This window comes from Stenella coeruleoalba, assembly GCF_951394435.1.
Source record: "Stenella coeruleoalba genome assembly, chromosome: 16".
Taxonomy (NCBI): Eukaryota; Metazoa; Chordata; class Mammalia; order Artiodactyla; family Delphinidae; genus Stenella; species Stenella coeruleoalba.
In genome coordinates, this window is record NC_137162.1 from 58,203,238 (window position 1) to 58,230,130 (window position 26,893).

The 26,893-nt window shown below is 36.2% G+C and overlaps 1 protein-coding gene across 8 annotated transcripts in view; it reads right to left on the reverse strand.

Annotated features, from left to right (window-relative positions):
* Positions 1-26,893, reverse strand: part of ADK (adenosine kinase) — a 502,280-nt gene that overhangs the window by 93,207 nt on the left and 382,180 nt on the right. For 7 of the 8 annotated variants that reach the window (XR_013824278.1, XR_013824279.1, XM_079900202.1 and 4 more), the window contains 2 exons: positions 14,842-14,877; positions 5,266-5,380 (listed from right to left, as the gene is read on the reverse strand). Coding sequence is in view for 6 of the 8 variants with exons in the window: in XM_079900202.1 (XP_079756328.1) it covers positions 5,266-5,380; positions 14,842-14,877 (151 nt within the window). In the remaining 2 variants the exon portion in view is untranslated. The remainder of the gene's footprint in view (positions 1-5,265; positions 5,381-14,841; positions 14,878-26,893) is intronic. The other variant, XM_079900203.1, reaches the window with a different exon arrangement.

Sequence of the window (26,893 nt, forward strand, 5' to 3'; positions counted from 1 at the left end):
TTCCTCTAACAGGTTAGTCAACATTAAAAGGATCAAAATGGATAGAATCATCTTTTCCTTCCTGCCCTTCATCCCTAGTCTCTTACTCATTACTTTCCAGTCCCCCTCAGGTCCCCTCACCCTGCCAAAAGCTCAGAACTCAATTATCCTGTAAGCAAGGAACCAGTGATGTGACAAAACCTCTGGGCTGGTATGTGACAAAACCTCTGGGCTGCAAGGATAGAGGATGGATACCCAAATGAAATAGAGGTGACCAAAAAAAATAGGGTAAGTGGAAAAGGCTTTAGATTCACAAGCAATTCATAGGAGAGAAATTCAAAGAATTACATTTATAAAATAAGAGAAAGTAGTTTACAGACTCTGTATCTCAAAAGGAGAAAGGTCTCTAGAATTAAATACCAAGGAAACTAATTTTGTTACATTATTGCTAAATGTCACAAACTTAGCAGTGATCATTTAAAAGTACTCTACAGAGTGAGGTTTAAGGAACTAAAACACTAATTCCTAATTAGTGTTTTAATAAGTGTGGTAGCACTGCCTTGTGCCGTTCTGGAATGTCACTTATGGTAAATTAAGGGACACATTCCTTCCCCATCTTCCATTAGTATTTTATGCTAGGAGGTGGGAAAAAGCTGATCCATATTCAAGAGGAAAGGAGGAAAAACAATAACAAATTGGCATCTCTTCTGTGAATTGCCCCACAGGCCAAGCATTTTTATGTTCTTAATCATTATTAAATGACTTAACATGACACCCAGAGCCTGGCGAATGATTGCATCCTGACATGAGAACGAATTACAAATGAAATGAAAGATCAAGCCGTATTAGAGGATTGCCTCTGGGAAATGAAAATCTTTAATTCTCTTTTATTATTGACATTTATTTGGCTGCCATGAATAACAACATAGCAAAGAGATTCAGCTATGCTTGTGCATTGAATAGCTTATCCCAGGGCTCAAAACTGCATTAACATTTATCATGTTTGCTTTTGTAGCTGACACCGCTGAACAGATTCTCTATCCATCTTGTATTTATCATGCATTGCAGATATAGTGCATCCTCTAATTTAAGTTCATTTTCATATAGTAGGAACAGCAAAGATTAGCCAGCGTCTTTCCGCAAATAAATTCCTGCTGGTAAGCATCCCTAAGAATGGTTTAATAGATTTAATAAAGAACAAAATGAGTTGACAAGGAAATTCAGTCACAGGAAGGGGAAGCTAATTTTAAAGGTTTCAATTTTGGGAAAATTGTGCAAATTCACAATGAGGAAGACACTTGTACAATATGTAGATCTGGAATATATAAAGCCTTAAAATAAATGTCTCCATAAAGAGCAACAAATTGCATTTTATGAATCTGAAAGCAGTATAACAGTTCCTATAAGAAATCTGCATGTTTTTCACTTTTCCAAACAGTGTTTATTGCTAAGACAGGAACAGGCCACATACCATAGGAAGACGGCAATCCAGATAGTTATTATCAATGAAGGGATATCTTTTCATGACTTATTTCTTTTCTTTCTTGTACAAATTAACAACAACGTGGCTTTTCCTGTCACAACAATTAAAGATTATATACTACCTGGTGCCTTTGCTCACATGATCCTCTTTGACTGGACTGCCCTCCTTTTTTTTTTTTCGCGGTACGCGGGCCTCTCACTGTTGTGGCCTCTCCCATTGCAGAGCACAGGCTCCGGACGCGCAGGCTCAGCGGCCATGGCTCACGGGCCCAGCCGCTCCGCGGCATGTGGGATCTTCCTGGACCGGGGCACGAACCCACGTCCCCCGCATTGGCAGGCAGACTCCCAACCACTGCGCCACCAGGGAAGCCCTGCCCTCTTTTCTTTAAATCCTTCCTAAAATTCAAGGCTTAGCAAGGATATCAATGAGTCTTGGGAAAAACCACTTAATATCTCTGAATTTTGTCTGAAAAATTACTTTTTACATTTCTTTCTGTTTTATATACTTTTAATTTTGGAGAATTTTAAACATATATAGAAGTGGAAGTAATAGCATAATGACCATCCCTCCATATATCCATGACATGGCTTCCACAATTATTTACTCATGACAAATCTCATTTCATCTATAACCCCACTTCACTATTTACCACTCACTGAATTATTTTGAAACATAATTTTTAAAGTAAATTTCTCAATCTTGCTTTTGACAATTCTAAAATAAGAAAGTTGAAATAAATTAACTGTAGGGTTCCTTCTCCCCACAATTTCACAATAATTTCTTTTTTCACCCATTTCAGGCTTATATATTTAATACAATAAAAAATTTACTCCATATTCACTATAACTTCTTTCTTCAAGCTTTACTGATCTCCTTCTTTGAGTCAATACAACCCATATACTCTGTACCAATAATTAAGAAATATAATTATACTTTGTCGTATTCATACTTCGATGTGTACCAATTTTATGTTCCAGTTAGATATTTAAGTCTATCTTAAATTTCAGTGTTCAGCAGAGTACTGAACAAACATAAAGGTAATAATTGCTACTGTTTATAATAATTATGAATTAACTTGGTTTTAATCCTAAGGGTTCAGAGAGTATTTAAAGTTTTGTATTTTGGCTTTAATAGTAGGCAGCATCATATTGACAATATTACTCATTTTAATCAATAAATGTTTACTAGATGAAATTCCTATTCTATTATTAAAATTATATATATATATATATATATTTATTTTGGCTGCACTGGGTCTTAGTTGAGGTACATGGGATCTTTACTGCAGCATGCAGGATGTTTTTTTTTTTTTTAGTTGCGGCATGTGAACTCTTAGTTGCGGCATGCATGCGGGATATAGTTCCCCGAACAGGGATCGAACCTGGGCCCCCTGCATTGGGAACACGGAGTCTTACCCACTGGACCACCAGGGAAGTTCCCTCTATTCTATTTATGCGAGAGCTATAAAATAGATGGCCGAGTAAAAACAAAAGTGAGGTTTTGTTCTTGAAGTTTAAAACTAAGTAAGTAACTTTGTTTTTTTGGCGGTACGTAGGCCTCTCACAGTTGTGGCCTCTCCCGTTGCGGAGCACAGGGTCCAGACACGCAGGCTCAGCAGCCATGGCTCACGGGCCCAGCCGCTCCGCGGCATGTGGGATCTTCCCGGACCAGGGCACAAACCTGTGTCCCCTGCATCGGCAGGCGGACTCTCAATCACTGAGCCACCAGGGAAGCTCTAAGGAAATAACTTATTTCTGAATTCTGTTGCTTATAATCAGATAAATTTATTTTATTCAAGCACAGGTATTTGGTAAGTAAAATGTCTTTTTTTTTTCAAGAAAGACATTTTTAGACTGACAATATCTCCAAAATATCAAAGTAAATAAACTAAATCAATGTGGATTTACTCAACTGAATTTTAATAAATTAAGTTCTTGAAAATGAAATCTTTTCTACTGAGAGAAGATAGGTGTATTTGTTAAACAAAAACAATAAAAGGTATATTTTCACAGAAATATAACAAACAGTCCTAAAATTTGTAGGGAACCACAAAATACCCCGAATAGCCAAAACAATCTTGAGAAACAGAATAAGGCTGGAGGCATCACACTTCCTGATTTCAGACGATATTACAAAGATAGAGTAGTCAAAACAGAATAGTACTGCAGCATAAAAACAAACACATACATCAATGGAACAAAACAGAGAGCCCAGAAATAAACCCACACACGTATGGTCAATTAATTTATGACAAAATAGCCAGGAGTATACAATGGGGAAAGGATAGTCTCTTCAACAGATGGCGTTGGAAAAACCAGACGGCCATATGCAAAAGAAAGAAACTGAACCACTATCTTACAACATACATAAACATCACCTCAAAATGGATGAAAGACTTGAAGGTAAGACTTGAAACCAAAAAACTCTTAGAAGGAAACAAAGGGGATAAGTCCTTGACATTGATCAACAATGATTTTTTTGGCTTGCACACCAAAAGCAAAGGCCAAAAAAGCAATAATAAACAAGTGGGAGTTCAAACTAAAAAACTTCTGTACAGCAAAGGAAACCATCAATAAAATGAAAAGGCAACCAATGGAATGGGAGAAAATATTTCCAAGTCATGTACCTGATAAGGGGTAAACATCCAAAATATATAAAGAACCCATACAACTCAATAGCAAAAAACCAAATAATCCAGTTAAAAAATGGGTAGAGGGGCTTCCCTGGTGGCGCAGTGGTTGAGAGTCCACCTGCCAATACAGGGGACACGGGTTCGTGCCCCGGTCCGGGAAGATCCCACATGCCGCGGAGCGGCTGGGCCCGTGAACCATGGCCACTGAGCCTGCGCATCCGGAGCCTGTGCTCCACAACAGGAGAAGCCACAACAGTGAGAGGCCTGCGTACAGCAAAAAAAAAAAAAAAAAGGGTAGAGGATCTGAATAGACATTTTTTCAAAAGAGGACAACAGATGGCCAACAGGTACATAAAAAGGTGTTGACCATAACTAATCATCAGGAAAATACAAATCAAAACCACACCGAGGTATCACCTCATACCTGTTAGAATGGTTGTCATCATAAAGACAGGAAATAAATGTTGGTAAGGACATGGAGAAAAGGGTACCCTTGTGCACTGTTGGTGGGAATGTAAATTGATGGAGCTGCTATGAAAAACAGTATGGAGGCTCCTCAGAATATTGTAAGTAGAACTACCATATGATACAGCAATCCTACTTCTGAGCAATTAGCCAAAGGAAACAAAAACACTAACCCAAAGAGATATCTGCACCCCTATGTTCGTTGCAGTATTATTTACAATAGTCAAGACATGGAAACAAACTAAGTGTCCACTGATAGACACTCAGGATGGACAGACTTCAGAATGGATAAAGAAAATGTGGTACACACACACACACACACACACACACAAACACACACGCTGAAATGTTATTCAGCCATAAAAAAGGAAATGCTGCCATTTGAAACAATATGGATGAACATTCAGGGCACTATGCTAAGCAAAATAAGTCCGACATGGAAAGACAAACACTGTATGATATCTCTTATATGAAGAATTAAAAAAACCCCAACAAAACCCAAAGTCATAGATACAGAGAACAGATTGGTGGATGCCAGAGGTGGGAATGGGGGTGGAGATGAGATGGGGTAAAAGACATGAAGGTGGTAAAAAAAAAAAAAAAAAAGTACATTGCTTTGAATAAATTAAAATAGAAAAAATATAGAATTTTGTTAGAATGATTCATCTCCATAATACTGGGTTTCTCCCACAGTTTCCACATGTACCTGTAGCCAGTATGGTGTCATCTCTCCCTTGAGTGAAAATCACGATTCGCTGCCTCTCTGAGTTCACCTTTGGAAGAGCCTGTGTCTTTTTGGCTATTTCTTTAATGTCGTCAGTCTATTAATAGAAAGAAGGAAAAAAATTCTCATAACCAATACAATAAACTAAAATTTTATTAGTAGATAAAGGATTTATCTTCTCATGTTCAAAGTAAGAAAGACCTGAAAATGTATTAAGAGTTATTATTTAAAAATTTTAACCACATACAGAAGTAAATAGAATAACAATCTTCAAGGAACCCACCATCAAGATGTAACAGTTTTAAATTTATGATGATGCTTATTTCATTTATATACCTTTATCCACCTGCCTTTCATATTATTCTGAAGCAAATCTCAGATACTAGTGTCACATGTAAATGCTTTAGTATGTATTTCTGAAAGGTAATGACTCAAACATAACCATATAACTATTATCATATTTTTAAAAATTAACATTTCTTTGATATCAACAAAAACACAGTTTTCAAATTTCCAATTAATGAGATTGTAAAAAGAGTAATATTAAATTATTTTAGAGGTTTACAGAGCATAATTATGCTGATTCTGGAAATAATGGTTACTATAATGCCAAATTTTTCAAAGAACTAAAATAAGAGAAAGAACTACTTTATTTATTTATTTTTTTCGGTACGCGGGCCTCTCACTGTTGTGGCCTCTCCCGTTGCGGAGCACAGGCTCCGGGCGCACAGGCTCAGCGGCCATGGCTCACGGGCCCAGCCGCTCAGCGGCATGTGGGATCTTCCCAGACCGGGTCACGAACTCGTGTCCCCTGCATCGTCAGGCGGACTCTCAGCCACTGCGCCACCAGCGAAGCCCAAGAACTACTTTTTTTAAAGATAAAGTTTTAAAAATTACAAACTAATTCTAGAAACCTTCATGCTATTTTGCATATCACATAGGCTGCGAAGTTTTACATCATAAATGTCTGTCTTGAAATCTAACTCTTGAGCTATGGGTTAGATATTCAGAATCATGTTTTCAACAATTTTAGATAACTTAAAAACCCATGTCTGAATTTAGTGGGCCTGTAAAATTGCCCATGGTTTGGGGTTTGTTGGTAGTTTACTCTATCACTGTGTAAAGTTTCAAACAGTTATGGAGAAATACCAGTGGGGAAATACCAGTGGGGAAATATATCTAAGAAATACCAGTGGGGAAATATATCTAAGAAAATAATTTAATTAGGATACAGGACAGAAGAATTTAGGTAAGTAAGGCAGACAAGTCACACTGGTTACAGACAACATCAGAAACCATGATTTTTTAAAAGTATGATGGTCATCAGTGAAATATTTGTATGCTGTTTATTCACAAAATACTTAAGAAATTCTGGATGATATATGAACCTAAGCTTCTCCTATACCTAACATCATGATTCCAGAGGACTGTTGTTTCTGAAAAGAATAGCCACTTGTGATTGGATAATGCTGCTGACCTTTCAAACAGGCTGACTATTCCACTTCTGGTTGCTTATTTTAGAAGAGAACTAAGCCTGAACTCTGATAACATGAGAAGAAATTCCCTCAGTTTGAGGGGAAAGACTATTAGAAATGACTGACGACAGTTGAAAGGACCCCACAAAATGCATGTCTTTTTTCTGTTTGTTTGTTTGTTTTTTAAATTTTTACTGGAGTATAGTTGATTTACAATGTTGTGTTAGTTTCAGGTGTACAGCAAAGTCAATCAGTTATATATACATACATATATCTTTTTAAAATTCTTTTCCCATATAGGTCATTACAGAGTATTGAGTAGAGTTCCCTGTGCTATACAATGGGTCCTTATTATTAGTTATTGCCAATGTCTTATGATAGTAATGTCTTCACTCTCTCAAATAAATGTATACTCTAAAAAATTACATATATTCTCTCAGTCTCCTTATCAAACACATATTTTACTGCTGTAGGATTTTTGCTTATGATTGGGTACAGTTCATCTTGAGTAAAGGTAAGAAGCAAACGCCAGAAAGATTCACTTTACCATCTTGGGGGCGGAATCTTATGCATGTACTGGATATTTTTTAAGTAGAGGTCCTTCTTTAAGGTGGTATAAGGAATAAATTAAGAGTGAGATTTGGTTGTCTTATACCAACGCTGTGAGAAGATATATTTTTTGTGGTAGTTTTGGTATCCTAATCAAAGAAATTTTTTTTTATGTCAGATTAAATCTTATAAAAATGGCAATTCAAGATGGAAACAAACTTTTCAAATACAAAAGATAAATCTTTACAGAAAGGTTAAGCTATATTTTCTATTGATATTTGCATCAATATCCACCATTCGTACAAAACCCCTTTGTCTCTCTTGGATCACTGTCAGTGTGCACCAAACCTAAATTTCTCACTATGCTTTGAGGAGTCATTGCTTTGCCCTCAACAGTTGATTCCCATCTCGTATAAAAACTTTTCTTAAAATCTCAATTTTGTCTTCCCAACAATGTATATATTTCGAGTTCTGTAGCCTCTCCTCCCCTATCCCCTGGTAGATTCTTCTCCCATATACCTGGGTTAACATATCTTAACAGAATGATGAAATTACAAGGGAGTATGACACAGTTGGATTTACTATTTGTGTGACCTCAAGGAGGTAAATATACCTCTCAGGCAGGTAAATAAACCTCCCTACAAAACTAAGACAATAATATTTGTGTTAAACGATGTTGGGAGTGAAGTATGCTAAAATCAGTGGGCAAAAGTCTGAAGAGAATCAGGATATTTGCATGGGCTCATAGTATCTCCCCCTAAGATACTTATTCATTATAAAAGGGAAAACAGAAATGTTACAGTGGAGAAAGTTGACAGACATCCCTTCACCCCAGTGATCACATTTAGCGATGCTAAAATTAGTGGGTAAAATAGGATATTTGCACAGTCTCAAAATATTGCCCCCGAGATATTTATTCACTACAGTGGGAAAACAGTAACTTCACAGAGGTTAAGTACCACCTTAACCCAGTGATCAAAGTTAACTTGGCCAACAGTAAGACACTGGGCTATCATTTACATCCCTGATGTGATGCACTGAGAAGGGTGATCTCTGTGGTATTTCTGCCCGAAATGCATGACCTCAATTTAATTATGAGAGAACATCAGACAAACCTAAATTGAGGGACATTCTACAAAACGACTGACAGGTACTCTTCAAAAGTATCAAATTCATGAACAAGGAACAAGTGACAAACTGTCTGATAGGAAGAGACTAAGACGATATGACAAATAAATGCAACCTGTAACCCTGGATTAGATTGTGGAACAGAAAAAGGAAATTAGAGGAAAAACTGGTAAAATCAGAATAAATTCTGTAGTTCAGTTACTGACCCTGTACAAATGTTAATTTCCTGACTTTGATTATTACATTCTGGTTATGTAAGATGTTAACATTAGGGGAAGCTGAGTGAAGGTATCTGGAAATTCTCTGTACTATTTTTGCAAACGTTCTAAATCTAAAATTGTTTCAAAATAAAAATGTTCTTTTGTGAGGATGAAAGAAGATAAGGTAAGTGAAAGAGCTTAATGCAATATTTAGAATATGCCAAGTACTTCATAAATATTAATTTATTTCCTCTATTTACCGTCATTTTAATACTTTCCAAAATTGTCAAAACCTAAGTTGCCTCAAAATCTCTAGAAAGGGCCTCAAGAGTTTTGAGTATTGAGAATTCAATTATGGTATCTAATAAGGGAGGACAAAGAGAAAAAAGGAAGGAGAAGTAGAAGAAAGCTCATACAATTTAGCTATGAGCCATGTATAAATAGCTATGAGCACTCTGAAGTACTCATTAAATCTTAACCACTCTAGGCAGTAGGCACTATTACTATATCCCCATTTTATAGATGAGGAAACTGAGTCACAGAGAGGTTAAGTAACTTCCTAAAGTCATAAGCATACTAAGAGGTGGAGTCAGGACTAGCACCCACAAAGTCTAACTCCAGGGATTATACTCTTCCATGTTATCCACAGATTATACTGCTTCTATGAATTCTGGCCATGTGCCTTCTGTTGTTGTAACCAAAAAACTAGAGCATGTTTATCCTAAATCATTTTATGCCACATTCATAAGTCATTGCTGATCCTGCATTTAAATATGAGATATATATATATATATATATATATATATTTTTTTTTTTGGTGGTACGCAGGCCTCTCACTGTTGGATCTTTTTTATTAATTATTCTGGCATGTATTTTACTGTAGTGAATTTCACCTTCTGAATTTCCAGATATTTCTCATTTTCCAAGGTCACTGGAAATCTGATTTCCTCCTCCAGTACGTTAGAATGTGAGAACGAAAGAAGTGTAGTTTATATAGTAAAGAGTACCAGACTCAGAGAGCTGAGCTCTGATTCTGGCTCTATTGTCTGTTAGCTACATGACCTTGAACAACTCATGCAGCTTATTTTTTCTGTTCAACTGATATGGCAATACATGCCCTACCTACCCGAGCCACCAGGTTTGTATGAATATTAAATATATCGATGATACGTTAGAAAAGGTTTTATAAACTGTGAATCATTTCATAAATGTTCAATTATGCTTTTATTGTCACTGGTGATCACACACCTTAAATTTAGCACTGTTTTCCAAATTAAAAAATATATTCTCGGGACTTCCCTGGTGGCGCAGTGGTTAAGAATCCACCTGCCAATGCAGGGGACACGGGTTCGAGCCCTGGTCCGGGAAGATCCCACATGTCGCGGAGCTACTAAGCCCATGCGCCACAACTACTGAGCCTGCGCTCTAGAGCCCACGAGCCACAACTACTGAAGCCCTCGCGCCTACAGCCCATGCTCTGCAACAAGAGAAGCCACTGCAATGAGAAGCCCGCACACCACAACGAAGAGTAGCCCCTGCTTGCTGCAACTAGACAAAGCCTGTACGCAGCAACAAAGACCCAACACAAGCAAAACTAAAAAAAAAAACCAAAACAGAATATATTCTCTTCATTCCATTTTTAACAAGTTGATGATACAAATATTAAACAATACTGTCACAATCTACCTACTCTTATAGAATACCAATTGTGGTGTCTGCATACATTGCCTCACTTAACCACAGCGTATTCTGCTTTGTTTCCGAAATAGGAACTCCTATAATAATTACGGGGTTCATATGATGTGTCAGCTTCCATCCTGTCTCATACTACCTCCTCCTCACTCACTCCGTTCCAGTCACACTGGCCTCCTGTCAGTTCCTGGAGTACACAGTACATTATGCTCTTTTGTTTCTGTGGGTCTATGTACTCTTGTTCCCTCTGTTTCTAATTTGTTTCCCTATTGTTTGTTTGTTTTGCTTTTTTCTGTCATAGCTAGATATTTGTATTTTTCAAGTTTTCAAAGTGTTAGGCAGAAAGTCAGTGCTCAGCAAATATTTGTTGAATGAGTAAGTGATTAAATGAAGAGAATTTGAAGACTATCGTATCTCTTTCTGTTAATCTAGTGTTTTAAAACTGTTGTCATTTGGGACTCAGTCACCTAAGGAAGCAGCATTGTACTCTCTTAGCCAGCATGACCTGACTTAGTGTCTTATTTCCAGAAACTCTTGGTGATCATTCACTGCATTCTTTGTATTTGTAAGGAACACAGGAACCTTAGAAAAATCTTGGAGAATTCTTTGGGAATCAATATCTCCTGAAACTCTCTGGACTTGCTATCCAGTGCTGATCAGTGGAACTTTCTGTGATGATGTATATGTTTATATCTGCTCTGTCCAATATGGTAGTCCCTATCTACGTATGCATGCACTTCTAATGTGCCAAGAGACCGAGGAACTGAATTTCAAATTTTATTTAATTTTAATTTAAATAGCCACACGTGACTAGTAGATGCATATTGGATAGCACAATTCAATACTTCCCTCTCTCAGTGGTATAAGATGATAGAGTTGTCATTGCTCAGAGAAAGACTACAAGCCTGGAAGCCTCTGGGTAGAGTCATGGGCTGTAGGGAAAGTAGGAAAATGTTAAAAGATTGCTTTATTTCCTCTATGGTTAGAAGTATTGTATTTTAGAGATCTAAAATAAGAAAATTAAAATTTGTTGCCTGGAGTAAAACTGAATAACTGATCCAATAGAAAAGGTATAAGTTATCTTCATCATTTGGCATATACTCTATTTCACTGAGAATGAAAATATAAAAAATATTTTTTATTTAGGTTTTGGAGGTATGCCCTTCACTTTAATTTAAATCAATGTTCAATACTGCTTTAAAAAGGTTTCATAATGAAACATGTTACTAAGTACCTTATTTTTATTTAGGTTCTAAAAATACAAACCTTTAATCAGTTCAAGATAAGGTTGATTTAAAAACACTGCAGTCTGAACCGATTTTCCAAAATAACAAAAGGCCTCACGAAACTTTTTACCCAAAGAATTGTCATTTTAAATTCTTAGCAGGTCTGTCATTTAAAACAGGGCACTATGCAATTTTCCATCAACCTATATATATATATATAAATCCTCTCTCTTCTGCTTTGTGCTCTGCCCAGCTCCAGTTTTTATCTCATTCTCCAGTGCCCTCCTAAGCTACCTCTTCTTACTGAAAATTGCCCAATTCGTTTTAAAGATTAAAGATTTTTTTTTTTTTTTTTTTTTTGCGTCACGCGGGCCTCTCACTGTTGTGGCCTCTCCCGTTGCGGAGCACAGGCTCCGGACGCGCAGGCTCAGCGGCCATGGCTCACGGGCCTAGCCGCTCCGCGGCATGTGGGATCTTCCCGGACCGGGGCACGAACCGGTGTCCCCTGAATCGGCAGGCGAACTCTCAACCACTCTGCCACCAGGGAAGTCCAAGATTTTTTTCTTAAAGAAAGATTATCTAAAATTTGCAGAGAAGCTAACCAGAATATCATAAACAATGCTGCTTAAGATATTTCCTGATGAATAAACACTGGTTATTTTTAGAGGCATTTAGATTGGTCTCTTAGCAGACAGATCACTAGTGGCAACACTCAGTGGCTTTGGGAACTGATTGGGATTTATAACAGAAAATGAGGGTAGGACAGTGGATTTGTGGGAAGAAAAAAATGCCCACCTTTCCTTTCTTTTTTAATTTTTTCATTTCTCTCCTCTCATTCATGCCCCAAATTAAGAGGTAAAATTAAAGTTGGGAGGAATAAGACAGATTTTGTCTAGTTTGTCACACTACACTTGAGAGCACTGACACATTTCCATAGACATTAAACTGTTAAGTGATTTATTCTTGTTTGAGTCTTTAAAAATACCAAGTTTCAAACCTATGCTTTCATATCCCTATCTAATGAACTTAGGAAACTTTCATGACATTTTAAAATCATTCAGTTTCTCTAGATAGCATGCCATACATGGATTATATTTTATTAATAATACTTATTACTTCAGGGTATTCTACTCATGGCTCTTACAGATTCTGTGATGCGTATAATATTTTAGGGAACCCGTGAAGGGACACGTCAAGACACCGTGTGCTTTTAACCAATCTAACACATCATTGTCAAATCACCAACTGAGTCATCTTGCTATGTCAGGAGGTAATAAGGTATCCTACTATAATCATCATCACTTTGTTTATATGCTGTAATCATTTATGGCAGATTTATGGTAAAAAGAAACAACTCTAGAATCAATGAGTAAGAACTAACGGAAAGGTTAATATGGTGCTGGTTAGTAGAAAATAGAAAAAGTAGTTTGTTGCTAAGACTGTATTTAAACCAGGCATATACAAAGCATGTAGCTCAAGAGGGCAATAAAACTATGAATTAGTAAGGTTTAATAAACTATTAAAAATTATTATCAAGGTACTACTGAATCATGATCATTTGTTATACATAATGTTATATTTCTAAACATCTACAAAATTGGTTATTTTCTAGAACCAAAATACATTTTTAAATGTTAGCACAGAAAATAGGACACAAATTTATACTCTTCAGCCTTTTATCTTTGGAGAATTTTGATGTAACAACAGAGAGTATTCATAGTTAATACTGAAATTTCACATCAGTGAAACTTTAAAACATGGCTGAAAACATTTACGTATAGTTTCATGATCAAAACATTTGACTTTTAAATTGAATATTCCCTTCGTTACACTTAGCCTTGTATATCAATTGCCAGTTTGGGAAATGACAAAGTGAAACTTAAATTAGATAAAAATTACTTGGAAATCTTTATTCCTTCTTCTTCATGTGACTCAACCCCATATTCATGAGAATATGTTAAAACAAAAAAAGCAAACTCCCAAGAAACTATCAAAGTTGCCATTAATTGAGCATTATGAGGCAGAGTTTCATACCCTGATACAGTTTTTTTCATAAGATCTTGAGAGTAGAATACTTATACCACATGCTCACTATCTTCCTCCAAGAAAAGGAAGCCCTATGCCTGGTTGTCAAGTCCTATGACATGGATAACATACACATGTATCACTTTGTTGCTTGATAATGAATCTGTCTTTTGTACATTTAAATAACATTTCCATCACAATTTCATACAACACCTTTCTCTAAAGAGTTCAAAGTGAGCTTACTAATATATCCAGTCAATGCTCACAGCTTCTGTAGATGGTAGACAATACTGAGTATGCAAATAAGGAGAGAGTTTCTGTATGTTCCAGCTCTAGTCAGATTAAATGTTAAAAAATTACTACCATGAAACATTCCAAGTTGCTGTATAGAACACAGTATTCTATGTAATTCTAGCTAAATAAATATGATAGTCATAAAACTCACCAACTCAGTGAATTCTCTATCAATTAACCTGCGCTGAGATTAGTCAGTGTGGACTAATGATGGACTGGAAGGTAGATATTATGTAGGTAAAAACATAGTCTTGTCTATTAGCTTAATTTTGCCAACAACAACCACATGGAGTTTGGAATCTTGACAAGATAATATTTCTATTTCTATGAGGAAAACAGAATCAATTATCTGGAAAGTAAAGCAAGTATCAATAGTTTGTTTCAGAAAATGTATATGTTTTATGCTATCAAAAAAAAAGAAGAGAGAAGAAAAAAAAGAGATTCAAACAGGAAGTTTATATGAACAGTATTTAAATTAATCAGTTCCTAACAACTGTTAAGTACAACTTTTGGAAATTAATTTACATAATGATAATCTACATGTGGTAGGGTTGAAATTATTTAAATGACATTATATTTCACTATTTAGTCTTGCTCCACCACTGCTTTAGCAGTGAATCCTTATGAAATGTAATGCAGCTAATGAGGTAGCTTTTTAACTGAACAAACTGACAGGCCCCATATCTGCAGAGGCAGCTTGAAACCGTGCCCAACCTCTTGGCTTCCCAAGAGGCTTTTCAAAATTCAATAAATAACATCTGTAGGCGATGTTGGGTGCAGACCTAGCAGAGTGCGTCATAACACTGTGCTGGCAGAACAAAGAAACCATGACGACTGCCAAGTTTCCATGGCAACTGCTGCGAGGCTCTGAGAGTATAATAGCACATCAATCACTGTCCAAAAGAACTTCATTATCAGCTAGAAGAAACCTTTAGGATCTGTTTAGTGTACAATTGTGGGTTAACTCACCTCAAAGCCTTGCTCTCTAGCAAAAGTGGCAGCTTCCTGAAATAAAAAAAAAGGAACAGTTAATTATAAAGTGCTAGGTAATGAAGAAATAATCCATTTTGAAACTCATTCAGTCTTCTTTTTACACAATTATCTCAATATATCCACATAGTTCAATTTTTATTCTTACACCAAAAAAAAAAAAAGATTTCTTTTTACCTTGGCATGAAAAAAAAGGCAGCATAATGTCAACACACTTCAGAAGTTGAAATAAGATATAGTACATGTTTTTACTGTAGCTGTCACTGTGAGTTCAGGTGTTTTGACCCCAGCAAAGAAAATCATTTGAAACCTAAGGAAGATGCTGATGGTTATGTTTTTAATTAAAACAATACCTTACAGAAAAACGTAGAGAAAATACCTGTAGAGAAAAACGTCTGCTAAAAAATGTACAGATTCAGAAAACCCACCACTTCGTAATCCCTGATGAAATTTATTCAGGCAAGGATCATCAATGGATATTAAATTCATTAGGTGAAAGGATGACAGGGAACTGGGAATTTCATGGAATCAAAGTATCAAAGATCACATGCTGGTCATGGGGAGCAAAGTATAACTTTATAATACAAGGATCAAGCTGTCATCACTTTAACCAGCGATCGATCCTATCACTTATCATTAATAATGGCATCACCAAAAACACTGTGTCTTCTGTAATGATGCAGTATAAGGTACACAGCATCAGCTATAAAGTTTTTAACATGAATTAATAAAAATTTTATTTAATAACTTGCAGTCTACAGGAAATATAGAGGATAGGAGAACAAGTTAAATGATACACTGAGAAAGCAAATGAACAAATCCATAATGCAGGACATTATACAGGACAAGTAGCTTGGTTTCTTCAATAAGTCAATGTTATGATAAAGTGGGCAGGGGAAAAATGACCAGGAGCAATATACAGATTTTAATTGGAAACTGTTTTGAAGAAACCAGCTATAAAATACATTTTGGGACAAGTGGAGAAATTTGATTATGAAATGGGAATTAGATAATATTAAGAATTATCGATTTCATAAGGAAAATGTTCTAGATTTTTAGAGGTGCATCCTGAAGTATTCTGGGATAAAATGGCATGATATATGTAATTTATTTTAGAAAACTTAAAAAAAATAAAGTGAAGCAAAAATGGTAAAATGTTAATGACTGAATCTAGATGTATTCAGTATTACTATTTTTTTGGCCTGTTTGAAAATTTTTGTAATAAAAAGTCCCCACCCCCCATTTCTCTTTGATATAAGATGACAGGGTAACAGAAGTTGAACATCATTTAAAAAATACAGTTAAAAATTTTAAAACAATATTTTTCTGAATATTAAATATATCTTAAGGGCACAATCTGATGAACCTTATTATATACTCTAATGCCCTTATAATAGGTTATCAAATGACAAAAAACACATCTGTGTAACCAAATCCTTTCCCTTTCTTCACTCTGCTTTGCATATATATTTTCATTTAGTACTGATACAGAAAATGGAGGCAATATTACTTTTCCATTCCACTTCCCCCTTGAAAATGGAAAAAAAAAAAAAAAACTGCAGACAACTGTCAAGAGCCTCTACATCTTAACTTACATTCCTCCAAAATTATCTTTGCCAAGAGATATTAATAGAAGGATGGGATGTGAGCCTGAGTAGTGAGCAGATCCAACTAAAACGACTGCTGCACCAAACCATGTAAGGCAGAAACTACACTTAATGTCTCCAGCACAAATCTGGGTACCATCTACATGTTAAGGAAAACACAGGGAAGAAAAGTATGTATGCACTTATGGTCCAATATACTAATAGCATATAAATTTAAAGAACCACTTTGAGGGTTTGAAAAGGTCGAAACAGACGATTACAGCTGAACACTGAAGTTAATAGAAAGTGATAAGCTGAAAGTACAACTCCTTAGGCTGTTGACTACAGAAGCATAAGGCTGATTGAGTTAACTTTACTTGATATAGATTTTAAAAAAATGGAATTATGATCTTGACAATTGTTGCAAGCAAGGTTAGCCTCTCTGACAATTTACTTACACTAGAATCTTGTATACCACACAGTCAATAATGTTTGCTAGCCTGGATGTCAAGGAAAAGGATAAAGTTCAAAAGATATCAACGTAGAACTTTTCCAAGCTGTCCAACTCAAGAACTAACCAAGCTAATTCTTATATGGAAAAGACAACTAAGAAGCCCTGCAAGAACTACTTATTTACATGGAACTTTATCAGAGGCACAAAAGAAACCTAGAGGACTATAAGACAAAGTTAATATGAAGAATCTGTATGACTGAAGTTGCACTAAGACGTAAAAACTTAAAATTCACATACAGTAGTTAAGTTGCCTTTTTAATGTCCAGTTCTGTTCCCACAAATGTAAGAAGCTATCGACTGTGATCTGTTATGGTATAGTAGAACTGACTAATTGCAAGAAGGCACATTTATAAATGTCAGATCAGTATTCTTTAAGGAAACTGGGCCCTAGGACACTTCCACATCTGTAAACTATTCCAAGCACCAACATATTTCTGACTGAGGAAGGACATGCTGAAGAAAAGTCAACTCAATTTTCTATTTTAGCGCCCCCTCACACAGGTTTGCAGAGCTGTGCCCTGTCACTGAAAAGCTAAGCACTTGTTCTATGGCTTAAAAAGATCTTATCTCCTGACTTCCTCCCACCTTCTTTTGATCTTGGGCTGGTGCCCCCAGTCACTCCATTAGAGAAGGCAGCTGGCTCACATCACTGCAGACTTTCCCACAGCTAACCTCTGATCTGAAGGTGTTTGTAGATCCAATGATAGAACAACATTTATTTTTCCCTCTCAGCAAAACAACTAAAACAACACAGGGGAACAGTCTGACCCAGTAAGAATTTTAAGCAGAATTTTCGTCTTCAGATTCACTGCATGGAGAAACAGAAAGAAAAGGCATTAGGTCAGAAATCAGGGAAGAAAAAAGGGGCATAAATGGTGGGCAGAATAGTAAGACAAGTTCCAAATATCAAGGGTAATTCCAAGTGAACTGATCACACTAAATTGAAAAGGACTTTTTAGCGTGCCTTCGCAGTAAAAGTGAGAAAAGAAAACAAGCAAGTCTCCATCTGTGCTGCCCCAGGGCGCCACGTACTGAGTTTCACAAATCTAATGAAGCAGTCAAGTTAAAATCCAACCACAGAGTGAATGTGACATGTGGAGAACAGCTAGGGTTAGAATAGAGAAGCAGAGCGGTTCCTAATGCAGGTGATTATCCATGTGATAATCATTATATTTACAGGCTTTCTATTTTAGATCTGACATCAAAAATCACAAAGGAGGAGGGATTAAGGAAATAAACAACCGACACAGAGGCTTTCCTGCTCCCCTGAGAGTGCAGCACTTTCATTCATGCATGACAAGCAACAAAAGCAAAAGGCCAGGAAAGAGTATTTCTGAGAAGGCTGGATTTCACATTAACACTTCTTTCCATTTTGATAACTTTCACTATTATTCAGTTTCTCATACAGGTCACATTTTCAAAATCAGTTCCCATTGTTGTCTGTGCTATAGTACAGTATCATTTTTGGTTTACAATGAATGATACTCACATAATATATCTTTTACAACAACAAAGCCATTTTTTCCTTCCTGGAATTGAGTGTTGTGAATAAAATGACATATAATTAAAGTCTTAGACTCTCATCTACATCACACTGTTTAGGATTTGCATTAGGCTTGCTGCTTCACCAACCAGGCTAAAAGGATGAAACGACAACCAAGTATGGTTTTTTGAGTAGAGGTTTAAAAAAAGCTGAAATTCGCGGTTAATGAAAACTATGGAATACTTACATTACGAGCTATTTAGAGGGATTAGCAAACCACTACCAAAAAGCACAATCCTCAGATTATACAGGAAAGGAAGGAAAAACTCAAGTGTGTGTCTGTGTGTATGAAAGACAACAATTTCCTTTATATTCAATTGAGAAGAAAACTGTTTTCTCTGCATTTTGTCTGATAATACCCTGACTTTATAGAGAATTATCTAATCACAAACTAAAACCATAACTAGTCCATATTGTTATTCTAATTCCAATTATTTGTTACTAGTTATATAGAAATACAAATGATTTCTGTGTATTGGCCTTATATCCTGACACTTTGCCAAATTTGCTTATTAGCTGCAGGAACTATTCTTTTGCTCCTGTAAAGAAAGATGTTCCTACTAACCATACTACAAAGTTATTTTAAGAATTTAGCAAATGCCTTAAAAAGGTTACCTCTCTTTTCTCCAGGGTGATCTGAAGGGTATAAATACTAACTACCACCACTACCATAGCTCATAACCCTTGCTCTCCCACTTCCTGCTCTACACTTCAAGGCACTGAACCCAGTTAGAGCTATTATCTGCTTGCTTATGTTACCACTCTACTTTCTGATAGTGGACATAAGGGGTCTTGGGTATAGGCTGAAACTTCATGGACTGAAGCAAAAAAGGGAGAAGACCCAACTTAGGACCAAAGAAAGGTAACCTGTGACTATCCACCGAAAGCAGCCCATCCATTCAAAACAAACTATTCTGTTACCCCAATGCAAACAGGAAGCAGAAAGTTCACTGGAGTTCCCATGGTCTTCACTCAAGTCACAGGAGTCCAGGGCTTTAGGAGAAGCCAAGGGAGAACCGAGCCACCAAAACAGTTCTGCTGTTTTGTTTGTTCATCTCTCCATCCAAATAGAATCTACCCTGCAAGGATAGTTTTAGGCTAACAGATACTATTATGCTAGAGGTATATCAGTGCTACAGCTGTTGCAGACCTTACAATGGTATTAGACTTTGACATGATAATATTTGAAACAATACTGTAAATCCTAATGGTGTGGTGTACATGAGAGTCTAAGACGGAATGTTATCTATATCTGCCTTTCTCTGTATAAATCTATGTATAAAAATCTCTATCTATAAATAAAATTCTTAAATTTGTATATACATTTAGATGTATAATGCCTTTTTCGAAGGGCTTTAAATGCAAGATAGTACTGGTCAGGAGGCAGTTACAGCCAAATGGAAGGAGTACAGGGCTTAGAATCAGAAGACCTACACTAAGGTTGCTGTTTTACAGCGGCTCATTTGATATGTAATCTTGAGCAAGTCGCTCAGTATATCGGTTTATATCAACACAACTGAGGGCAACAAAACCTACTGGATTGTTGCTAGGAATAAATAAAATATTTAATGTGAACTGTAAAATCATTTTGCCTATTGAATTCAAGATCTTGGTAAGATCTTAGGATAATTTAAACAAATGAATTTCAGAGCATCCAGAGTACATTCAATGATTTGTCCTATCTGTGGATCATATGTGTAGTAGAGAAGCGTCTGAATTGGTTGCCTACTACATTGATCCCTAACTGGTGATGTTCAAATTCTTGTAAAATTCCCTCCCCTTTGAATGCGGGCTGGACCTAGTGACTTGCTTCTAACAAATATCTGACAAAAGTGATGGGATGTCTTGTTTGTCCATCCTCTTGCTCACATGCTCTCACTCAGCTCTTGCTCTAGGGGAAATAAGCTGCCATGTTGTGAGGACCCCTATGGAGCGGCCCATGACTAACAACCAGAGAGGATCTAGGGCTTGCTAATAGCCATGTGAGTGAGCTTGGTAGTGAATACTCCCCAAGCAGAGATATGACTACAGCCCTGGCTGACATCCTGATTACAGCCTTGTAAGAGAATCTGATTCAGAGGCACCAAACTAAGCTGTGCCTGGACTCCCTATCCACATTTTAGACATGAGGAACCTAAGCCTTAGAGAGGTTAACTAACATGGCCCAATTCAGATATTTTCTCATTCAGATTATGCTAATCCTTAAAAAAAGGTCACAAAAATCAAATCAAACAAGCGTGGCTAACAAATCAATTGTAGGTGAGCAAATTATGGAAAGATAATTTAGATACATACTATCTAAATGGTTTTGTATACCTGATTATGATTAACCATTTCTTAGCTGTAGCAGTGATATACCTCTAATTCATGCTGACATTTAATGATAAAGAACTACCTGCTATTTATTTTTTTCCTACAATATATTATAAAGACTTATGTTGCTTAAGCCTCTAAATATTTCTTCATGCTATCCTTCAGACTATGAATTACTTTTTCTTTATGCTATCTACAAAATCATTTATATATTTTCTCATGAAACTGCATTAATGTTATAGTACTTTTAATATTAAACTATTTCTGAAGAGGAAAAGTTTTAATTTGAAAATAAAGTAAACAAAGCCTAGAGAAAATTGTTAAAGAAAATATAAATCTGGGAAACCCCTTTTAAAATGTTTCATTTACGAAAATATCTGCACTGGTTTTTCCAAACAATATAACATACAACTTTGGGGAGATTTTCAACCTGTACTCTGACATTTATTACCATATGCTTCCTGTCTGCAGAATGCTGAACAGAAATATTATTTAACATTTACTGAGTGCCAAAATCTCTGTGGGGCAATGTATAAACTATAAAGACACGCATGGCCCCTATCCATTAGGTTTATAATAAAAATCAGATAAACATATATAAATTATACTTTCATAAACATGACTGAAAAAAAATTACTCAGACAAATTACAAGCCAAAAAAAATTAGGTTTAGTTTAGAACATACTTAACCCTTTCACAAAATGATTTGATAGACGTGTCTATTCTACTAAGGAAAGTTGTTAATTCCCACTGTTAAGCATATTTAATGGTGGTAACTAAAGGAAAACAAGTTTAGGAAAAGTGCTTCATCAAAATTTGACTGACTAGCTATTTGGGCTAACTTATAGAATAATCCAAGTTTTTCAGTTGCTGAAGAAAGAAAAAAGAGATGCTAGCATAAGAAAATCATCAGGGTAGCAGGCCTCTTATTGGGTATTTTATTTCCATTTTTAATGAGATAACATGTGCTTGGCATAAGGAAGGCACTCAACAAATGTCAATTATTTTACGTATTTCATTTGATCCTCATGAAAATCCCGTAAAATAGGTATTCTTCTCCTTTCACAGATGAAAATCTGAAGGTTCAGAGACATTAAAATATGTCCAAGACCAAAAAACAAGTAATCGTAATAGCTGGCATTTGGATCTGAGGCTTTCCAAATGGTTTGTGCTGGTCTGCTACTGATGAACTCTTTTAGCTGTTTTATGTCTGAAAAAGTCTTTATCTCGTTTTCATTTTTCAAAGATATTTTTACTGGGTATAGAATTCTAGGTTGACAATTTTTTTGTCTCAGTGCTCTAAGGTCCAGCTTGTTTTAGATGCATTCTTATCTGTTTCTCTGTACAGATATGTCTTAAAAAAAAACCAACCTGTCTGCTTTTAAGATTTTTTTTTATCACTGATTGTATGCAATTTGATTATAATGTTCCTTGGTGTAGTTTTTTCCTTGTTTCTTTTGCAGTTTGTTGAGTTTCTTGGATTTGTGGGTTTATAGTTTTCTTCAAATTTGGAACATTTTCACTCTTTATTACTTCAAATATTGTTCTGTTTCTCCTCTCCAGGACTCCAAGTATGTATGTTAGGTCACTTGAAGTTGGCCAACCCCTGTATTATGCTATTAGTAGAATATTTATAAATTTTAAAACAGACATTTTTCTTCTTTACTGAATTACCAGTGAGGAACTGAAGGCCCTATGGAAAGCAGGCTACACAGCTTGTTAGCCTTAAGTAAAATGTATATCTTTAGGTCTTGTTTCCTTCATTCACTGGCCAAAAAAACCCCTAAAACCTAAATCACTCATATTAATAAAAAGACAGTAAAAGACAAGATAAATAACCAATTCTTACAAGTTTAGACACATGTTTACATGCGGCAATGAGAAAGGTATTACTTATCAGTGCTAAACATTAGACCAAAAACGGAAAGGAAGACCTCATGATGGGGAGAAACTGGCATTCTTACTAAGTGTCTTTTTAATAATTCTTCTCCCTCAAATATGCACCCATGTCTTTTGCATTTTCCATATTCCATGAACGAAGCTTCCTAAAGTGTCAAGGTGTAATAATCACTGCCAAATCAATCCGACCTTCTGTGGCCACTCTGATGACGCTAACGGCAGAACCTGTCATAAAAGCTCCTCTACTCTTTGAGTCTCTTGGTCTTTTGAGGGAGAAGACGAAATAAAATTGGAAATCACAGTAACATTCACAACCCAAAATATTACTGAATTAAATTAAGAAAGAAACTTATAGGACTACACTGTGACTTATTAGCACAACAAAATATAGTAAAAAACAGAGAAGCATCTAGTTTCCTACCTCTAGTGGGGAAGGGGGGCTGGGGGCAGGAAAGGCAGTTCCTCTTCCTCCTCAGGTCAGAATTTTTAACCTATGGATATGTACATAACACATTCCATACAAGTATCACCAATAACCAGTATTATTTTCTTCCTTCTTACTAGGTGACTCACAATAATTATGCGCAGAGTGTACTGTAATACTTATGTCTTAGAAACAAGTCCAACACAGACAAACTTAGAATTTTCACAATGGTCAGTAGGAAGTAACAAAAATGGCCATGGCAGTAACAATGAATACAGGTCTCTCAAGGAAAGGAAAAAAAACAAAACCTACGCCAAAAATGAAACTACAAAGAAGTCAAAGGAAAAAAAATCTAATGTGCATGAAAAACAAATCAGCCAAATGTCAGGCTACTAAAAAAATAATCACAAAAAGATGATAGAAAACACCCAACAGAGCATGTAGCAGGCCCTCCATAAAGGATTAATTGAAAGCATAATTCACCAATCCTTCCTCTATGATAATTAGGTTTAAAAAGATACTTTTGAAATGCTAGTACTGCATTTGATTATGAAGTGGGAGCCAATCATTAGTCTACAAACTAGACTCAAGAAATGTCTATCTTTCTACCTCACAAACATCATTTGTTTTCTTTTTCTTCTTTTGGTCACATCACACAGCTTGCAGGATTAGTTCCCTGACCAGGGATCAAACCCAGGCCCCCTGTAGTGGAAGCACAGAGTCCTAACAACTGAACCGCCAGGGAATACCGCCCCCCCCCACAGCTTTGTTCCTCACAAACCTTTTGTCAGAATCTGAGATAACACATTTTCTAATCCTAGTGCTTCCCTGTGTGTTTTGCTGTCTCTGTAACAAAGTATGAGTTTTCACTACATATTAACAAAATGCTGGGAAATGAAGGTAATTCAGCACAGAGGTAGTAATGAAGTGCTGACATTTTTTTTTTTAATTTTTAAATTCAATTTTATTTACTTTTTTATACAGCAGGTTATTAGTTATCCACTTTATACATATTAGTGTATATATATCAATCCCAATCTCCCAATTCATCAGCCTCCCATGCCATCATTTCCCCCCTTGGCGTCCATACATTTGTTTTCTACATCTGTTTCTCTATTTCTGCCCTGCAAACTGGTTCATCTGTACCATTTTTCTGGGTTCCACATATGTGCGTTAATATAGGATATTTGTTTTTCTCTTTCTGACTTACTTCACTCTGTATGACAGTCTGTAGATCCATCCACATCTCTACAAATGATCCAAATTCGTTCCTTTTTATGGCTGAGTAATATTCCATTGTATATATGTACCACATCTTCTTTATCCATTTGTCTGTTGATGGGCATTTAGGTTGCTTCCATGACCTGGCTATTGTAAATAGTCCTGCCATGAACATTGGGGTGCATGTGTCTTTCTGAATTATGGTTTTCTCTGGGTATATGCCCAGTGGGGGATTGCTGGGTCATATGGTAATTCTAGTTTTAGTTTTTTAAGGAACCGCCATGCTGTTTTCCATAGTGGCTGCATCAATTTACATTCCCACCAAACAGTGCAAGAGTGTTCTCCTTTCTCCACACCCTCTCCAGCATTTGTTGTTTGTAGATTTTCTGATGATGCCCATTCTTACTGGTGTGAGGTGATACCTCATTGTAGTTTTGATTTGCATTTCTCTAATAATTACTGATGTTGAGCAGCTTTTCATGTGCTTCCTGGCCATCCGTATGTCTTCCTAGGAGAAAAGTCTATTTAGGTCTTCTGCCCATTTTTGGATTGGGTTGTTGTTGTTTTTTTTTTCCAGTAGGCAGGCCTATCACTGTTGTGGACTCTCCTGTTGCGGAGCACAGGCTCCGGACGTGCAGGTTCAGCGGCCATGGCTCACAGGCCCAGCTGCTCCGCGGCATGTGGGATCTTCCCAGACCGGGGCACGAACCCGCGTCCCCTGCATCGGCAGGCGGACTCTCAACCATTGCGCCACCAGGGAAGCCCTTGTATTCCTTTTATTTCTTTTTCTTCTCTGATTGCCGTGGCTAGGACTTCCAAAACTATGTTGAATAATAGTGGCGAGAGTGGACATCCTTGTCTTCTTCCTGATCTTAGAGGAAATGCCTTCAGTTTTTCACCATTGAGAATGATGTTTACTGTGGGTTTGTTGTATATGGCCTTTATTATGTTGAGGTAGGTTCCCTCTATGCCCACTTTCTAGAGAGTTTTTATCATAAATGGGTGTTGAATTTTGTCAAACGCTTTTTCTGCATCTATTGAGATGATCATATGGTTTTTCTTCTTTAATTTGTTAATATGATGTATCACATTGATTGATTTGTGTATATTGAAGAATCCTTGCATCCCTGGGATGAATTCCACTTGATCATGGTGTATGATCCTTTTAATGTGCTGTTGGATTCTGTTTGCTAGTATTTTGTTGAGGATTTTTGCATCTATATTCATCAGTGATATTGGTCTGTAATTTCTTTTTTGTAGTATCTTTTTTAGTCTGGTTTTGGTATCAGGGTGATGGTGGCCTCACAGAATGAGTTTGGGAGTGTTCCTTCCTCTGCAATATTTTGGAAGAGTTTGAGAAGGATGGGGGTTAGCTCTTCTCTAAATGTTTGATAGAATTCACCTGTGAAGACATCTGGTCCTGGACTTTTGCTTGTTGGAAGATTTTTAATCACAGTTTCAATTTCATTACTTGTGATTGGTCTCTTCATATTTTCTATTTCTTTCTGGTTCAATCTTGGAAGGTTATACCTTTCTAAGAATTTGTCCATTTCTTCCAGCTTGTCCATTTCATTGGCAGTAGTCTCTTAGGATGCTTTGTATTTCTGCGGTGTCTGTTGTAACTTCTCCTTTTTCATTTCTAATTTTATTGATTTGAGTCCTCTCCCTCTTTTTCTTGATGAGTCTGGCTAATGGTTTATCAATTTTTTTTATCTTCTCAAAGAACAAGCTTTTAGTTTTATTGATTTTTGCTATTGTTTTCTTTGTTTCTATTTCATTTAATTCTGCTCTGATCTTTATGATTTCTTTCCTTCTACTAACTTTGGGTTTCATTTGTTTTTCTTTCTCTAGTTCCTTTAGATGTAAGTTTAGATTATTTATTTGAGATTTTTCTTGTTTCTTGAGGTAGGCTTGTATTGCTATAAACTTCCCTCTTAGAACTGCTTTTGTTGCATCCCATAGGTTTTGGATTGTGTTTTCGTTGTCATTTGTCTCTAGGTATTTTTTGATTTCCTCTTTGATTTCTTCAGTGATCTCTTGGTTATTTAGTAACATATTGTTTAGCCTCCATGTGGTTGTGTTTTTTACATTTTTTTTTCCCTGTAACTGATTTCTAATCTCATAGCATTGTGGTCAGATAAGATGCTTGATATGATTTCAATATTCTTAAATTTACTGAGGCTTGATTTGTGACCCAAGATGTGATCTATCCTAGAGAATGTTCCATGTGCAGTTGAGAAAAAAGTGTAATTCTGCTGTTTTTGGATGGAATGTCCTATAAATATCAATTAAATCTATCTGGCCTATTGTGCCATGTAAAGTTTGTATTTTCTTATTAATTTTCTGTTTGGATGATCTGTCCATTTGTGTAAGTGAGGTGTTAAAGTCCCCCACTATTATTGTGTTACTGTCGATTTCCTCTTTTATAGCTGTTAGCAGTTGCCTTATGTTTGAGGTACTCCTATGTTGGGTGCATATATATTTATAATTGTTGTATTTTCTTCTTGGATTGATCCCTTGATCATTATGTA